The 6,000-nt window shown below is 36.9% G+C and overlaps 1 protein-coding gene across 1 annotated transcript in view; it reads right to left on the bottom strand.

Moving 5' to 3' along the window:
* Positions 1-2,093: 2,093 nt before the first annotated feature.
* The window catches only part of L3MBTL4 (L3MBTL histone methyl-lysine binding protein 4), a 222,369-nt gene continuing 218,462 nt past the window's right edge, over positions 2,094-6,000 (bottom strand). Inside the window, exons 16-17 of the mRNA XM_036322701.1 lie at positions 2,335-2,405; positions 2,094-2,134 (exon numbers count right to left, since the gene is read on the bottom strand). Of these exons, the coding sequence (XP_036178594.1) occupies positions 2,094-2,134; positions 2,335-2,405 (112 nt within the window). The remainder of the gene's footprint in view (positions 2,135-2,334; positions 2,406-6,000) is intronic.

Genomic DNA, 6,000 nt, shown 5'->3' with positions numbered 1-6,000 from the left:
GGCTTTTGTATATACAGATTAATTAAAACTTTCTGTCACCTAGTTTCACTTTTTTAGATTAGTTTTACTTACAGATTAATTAAAACTTTCTGTCACCTAGTTTCACTTTTTTAGATTAGTTTTACTTATAGATTAATTAAAGCTTTCTGTCACCTAGTTTAACATGAATATGTTATGAGAAAAAAAATGTTGAATCTCACAAAGTATATTTTTAAAATACTTAAAAATAATGGGTAGCATTTAAAAAACATTTTTATTATATCGGAATAAAACTATTTAGACAATAAAGATGTTTCCAAGTAAAAATTGAAAACATACCCAATATATGAAAAACATAATCTACCTATGTTGTGTACACATGTGTACACAATCTCTAAAAATCAAAGTTATACTATTTTCCCTCATGGGAAAAATAGATAACAAATTTTAGCCCATTTTCCTTAAAACAACAACAATAATAACAACAACAAAAATATATTCAAATCAATGGCCAGATCAAAAAACAAAAACACACAAAACAAAGGCAAAGATTTAGAAATTATGCTCAGATTTATAGAATTAAAAAAAGAAAAAGAAAATATTAAATAATAATTTAATATCACAACAGTAACAGATTCTCATTATTTTGTCCCATGCAGCTACGAACCAGAGAAAATGACCTTATAAAATAATGAGGATTAGTCTACTATAAGGAAGAACCAGTTTGTGTGACAAAAGGCTAGAATAGAAAGCAGGTGCTAAATAAGTCCCGTTCATTTTCATGGACTAGAATGGATCCCAGAACGCATTTTCTCAACAAGAGAGGGTTATGGATCCCAGTAGCTAGCTGTGGGCTCTGCATCAGGCAGGGTGCATTCCTGCACCTCCTATATCATTATTGCCCCAAATCTGTGATCATAGACCTTCACCATGAGGACATCAAAATGTTTAAAGAACACAGTGGAAGCACGAATAAATAAACGCATATGGTTTAAATGATGCAGAAAAGAACAAGTGCATACTAAACATCTTTCCCATTATGCAAATGCATTTTGCTAGTGATCTTTTCTATTTTTACAAAGATGCTCCTCATTACTACTTTTACTATGTGAACTACAAAATTGTGTATCTGTTTTAACAGGAACATATACATAATTACTCTGTGGAGATGTTTTCAAAAGTGTCAAAATATAAATTAACACACTAACACTTTTTTAGGGCTCCATGTGCCATTCCAAAACATGTTTACAGAATAGATTAGAACATTTGTATGAGGCAGTTTCTGAAGTATCAATTATTTATTTTATTTTCTGTAAAGCGCTGTTCAGAACCAGTTATGTCACATAGAAATCCCTTTGGTTATGGAGAAATGTGTAGGTGCACAAGGAAACCGGAGTAACTTCACTGCCCTCCATTTTCTGAGAAGATTCCTCCCTCCTCTGTGGCTGAGTTCCCAACCACAAGCTGAGCTTGGGTCCTCCCTGAAATGAGCAGGTGAACTCTGCTCATAGAAGTCACAGCCCTTTTGTTCAATGACTGCCAAGCACACTGTGTTTCTCTAAGAAAAGTAGAACAGGTGATTGCATTGGAGATGAAGTGCAGTGTTACCAAATTGGGCTAATTTGTTGCATTTTTGGCCAAGTCAGAAGAAAACTCACTATCTTTTTCTAAAAGATAAACAGATCTCCTACCATGTTTTGGGAGATACAAACATAAGGAAGTACTATGGCTAAAGACATGATACTAATTAATTACATATGCTTCAATCTGACCAAGTGAAAAGTATTGCACTAAATTAATGCAAACACGGGATAATTTATTCCTTAGCTTGCTACAATAGAACCTCAAAATTATACATGAGATTTCACCTTAATTGGCAAGAAACATAATTAAATGAAAACATGTAGTTCTTTTTCCTATACTCAGATTTAAATAATTAAACTTTTCCCCCCAATAACATTCTTGCCTGTCTTACTAATGAGGTACATTTCCAGGTTCCACCAACTTATAAAAGTGCACTGAGCCACTTCTGGTTTCCCTCCATGCCCTCTGCAGATGGCAGAAAAATATTCTACCACTGAGGCTTTTACTTCCAAAAGCTTAGATTTGTCCTATCATGAGTGAGTACCAAAGAAATCACAGTCTAGTCCTTTCACTTTAAAAATGAGAAAATTAACATTCAGAGCAGTGAATAACAGAAATTATTACTCATACGGTTGGGACTAGACTACAAGACTCTTGACTTCCAGGCAGTTCTCCCCACCATTCCCTGGCAGAATGTTAAAACCAACCAACCAAACAAGCAAGACATCTTCACAACAAAAATTATACTCTGTGGTTTTGCTAGTGTTTTACCTCTGAAGAGATTATCCAAGTCATTATCTTCTTTTTCTTTGATTTTCAAACACTTTGCCTGCTGAACATGTCTGTACAAAGAACAGAAATAAAACCTGGATTCATTATCCTGTGAGGTAGGAATAACTCATGACAGCAGCACACATTTAAATAGAAGCCACAGGGTAAGCAATAGAGAACTAGTAGGTATTTTCCTCCACAGAAACTTTGTCAGAATTTTTTTCAATTTAATATTTAAAAAATACATTTTTGTTAAGGAACTCTAACTTTGACATGAAGACTTAAAGGTCTCCCCTCCTCCATTATTGCCAAATGTTTTTAAAACTTTCTGGAGAATAATCTCTTCAGATTCTGAGAAGGAGCTACTAGGGAGAGTAGGTGGGCAAATAATAATTGCTACTGATTATTCTAGCTCTTATTTTAATCAGAAGATTATATACATTGTGCCTGAATAACTGTATAAAGTAATTTGCCCATATTGCTGAATGTCAGAGAATTAATTAACTTTTAAATGTTCCAGTATGCTGAAAGGACTAATTTTGTAACTCGAATGGAACTTTATAAAAATTTGAGGCTCAGAGTGTGGTAGTTTCTACCAGGTAAAATGAAACTTTTCCAGTGTTGCTAATTACCTAATAATTAATTTTAGGTAGACATAACTTGAGGTAGTTGATCAATTCATCTGTAATATTTGTGATTTTAATGAAAGTGATAATAACTTGCTTTGCAAATATATTTTGTAATTGCACTTGGATAGCAGCTCTCTCATTTTATCCTCAGGAATACGCCTTTGAAGTAGGCATGCAAACACTGTTTCAATTTCTGATTTAAATGAGGAATCTCATTCAGTTACTCAAACCTTACATAGAAGATAAGTGAATTGTACAATAATTGAGGTAATTTTATCTATAGGTTCTATAAATATGTATGTCATGGTAGAAATACATTCAACTTATAAGTGAGGTGTTTTGTTTTTTTTTAAAACAATTAAGGCTGTTCCCCCCCCCCCCCCCATAAAAACACACACCAAGAAACTGAGAAAGAATTTCTACTGAAATACTGAAATCCTATTTTTGGACCTTGAAAGGAGGCCCTACATAGCTACTGTGGAGCACACTAACTCCAGGTAGTTAGCCACCTGTGGTGCTATGCAGAGACCAGTACCCTTAGTGTAGGAAAACCTAGCTGCATGGTTTAGCACCGTGTCCTAAGCTTGTGACTCGGGTGCATATTTAAACTTTAAAGGTCTCAGCTTCCCAATCTGCAAAATGGGTACAGTACAATTTCACTAACTGCTCTGAACAATTAAGTGAAAAAAATATTATAAAAAAGTATACAAACTCTTATGCATCGTGGACATGCATAAAATGTGTGGAATATTTTCATTAATTCAATGTGTACAATTTCATTATTTTTCTCTATACATATCACCAGGATTTGTTTGTTTGCATTCTTATAGGGAAGAATATAAATTATAGAAAGAGGGCCTGAACGTGAGCAGCGAGCATCTGGCGGAGAGAGCGAGTCAACATGGAATGCTGAAGGCACAACATAGGTGCAGAGTAGTAAGATTCTCCTGGGAAGCTCAGATGCCTTACATAAATTTGATGGGGCTTTAAAAAACAATGTAAAAATAAATCCACTAAATTTATTGAGTGGCTTTTTATAAACATAGCAGGTACTACAATTAATCGCAAATACGTTTTGTCATAGTTTCCTTTCAAAATTATTACATCACTAGGGAGATACACCAAGGCAAATCCTGTAAACAGTTCAGATTCGGTTACATTTCCTGAGGGAGAGAGGTACTTCCAAGGACTCTAGATGTCATTGAACCTCATTTCATTCTCACAAAAACTCCACAGGTAGGTTAGGACCCTTGTTATTAATAAAGAAACTGAGGCTTAGAGATATTAAACCACTTGCCCATCTGGGGCACACAGTGAGATGATGGTGGAGCCAGGACATAAATTCAAGCCTTCAAACTCCAAATCCAGTTTCCTTCAGGGTACACAACATCTTCCACTAGGGTGTACTGAGCATTTGCAGAAGGCTTTGAGATGCCACACGTGGCCCAAAAGAAAAGGAGAGAGAATAATAATAATGCCCTGGCAGCTGGAGTGAGGATGCTACTTGGCACTCGGCCAGTCGGATTGTTCTGCAGAGGACTCAGCTAGTGGCTGGTCCTGATGAGTGGGAGTGTGGATGACTGATGGGCTTGCAAAGGTCTAGGGAATTAGACTGGAATAGAATGGGCATAAGCAAGATGGGAGGGAGAAGTGTTCTGGGACGGGAATAAGCTAATCAACTTACTTGGATGAAGCATCTGTGCTGTGCGAGGAAAGAGAAGATCAAAAGCGAGGCTGAAAGAATAAGCTGGAGCCAAGCTGTGGAGAGCCCTGCATGCTGTTCTCAAGTGTTTGCGCTCATCCTGATGGCGGTGGGAAAGGTACTGAAGTGTCGCATCATAAAAGAGCCTATTGCACACTGCCAGTTTTATGCTTGCAGATGATTAGGCTAGTAAGGTGCCAGAGATTCATATTTGTTTGTATTTTAGCTAAAAAGGTAATACCATTGCAATTTGCACATATTAGCATTTCACCAATAATTCTTAAAGCCTGGCTTGTACATTTTATATAGTTATCAGAGCTCCAAGCACTCTAAACAATCTTCAAAATCTTTACTAAGAGTACTGCCATTGCTGCAGCAAGTCAAGCTACTTGTCTGTCTGTCCTGACTCATTCTCATAAAGGAGTGTATATGACTTAGAGTCGTGGTCGGCAAACTGAGGCTCTTTGACCCCTTGAGTGTGGCTCTTCCTAACCCTTAGGAGTACCCTAATTAAATTAATAACAATGTACCTACCTATATAGTTTAAGTTTAAAAAATTTGGCTCTCAAAAGAAAGTTCCATCGTTGTACTGTTGATATTTGGCTCTGTTGACTAATGAGTTTGCTGACCACTGACTTGGAGGATTACTGCTTCTGTTGTGGGACCTGCCACCGTCATCCAATAATCTCTGATATCCATTGCTTTTCCTCTCGCCTTTTCTTTAGGATTTTTCTACTTTCAGTTGAAAAAGGAAACTGCATGTTCTCTGACACTCTTTCTATGCTACCATTACTTTTTTTTTTTCCAGTTTTTAATTTATTTTTTATTTTTTTCTTTATTGATTAAGGTATTAAATATATGTCCTTATGCCCCCATTGCCTCCCCACCCACACCCCCACTCATGCCCTCACCCCCCTGCTGCCTGTGCCCATTGATTAGGCTTATATGCATGCATACAAGTCCTTTGGTTGATCTCTCCCCCTTAACCTCCTCCGCCTCACCGCCCCCGCCCGGTCTTCTCTCTGAGGTTTGATGGTCTGATCAATGCTTCTCTGTCTCTGGATCTGTTTTTGTTCATCAGTTTATGTTGTTCATTATATTCCACAAATGAGTGAGATCATGTGATATTTTTCTTTCTCTGACTGGCTTATTTCGCTTAGCATAATGCTCTCCAGCTCCATCCATGCTGTTGCGAATGGTAGGAGTTCCTTCTTTTTTTACCACAGTTAGTGGCTACCATTTCTGTGTTCAAATGCCAGGCCCTGAACCAGAGGCCTAACCTGTAGGAGGTACTATGGATCTTATGTTTATGTGTTGAAAATGGAGAGTAAGTGG

This window comes from Myotis myotis, unplaced genomic scaffold, assembly GCF_014108235.1.
Source record: "Myotis myotis isolate mMyoMyo1 unplaced genomic scaffold, mMyoMyo1.p scaffold_m19_p_9, whole genome shotgun sequence".
Taxonomy (NCBI): Eukaryota; Metazoa; Chordata; class Mammalia; order Chiroptera; family Vespertilionidae; genus Myotis; species Myotis myotis.
Note: the sequence above shows the minus strand (reverse complement) of the source record. Positions and strands in the feature narration are given on the sequence as shown.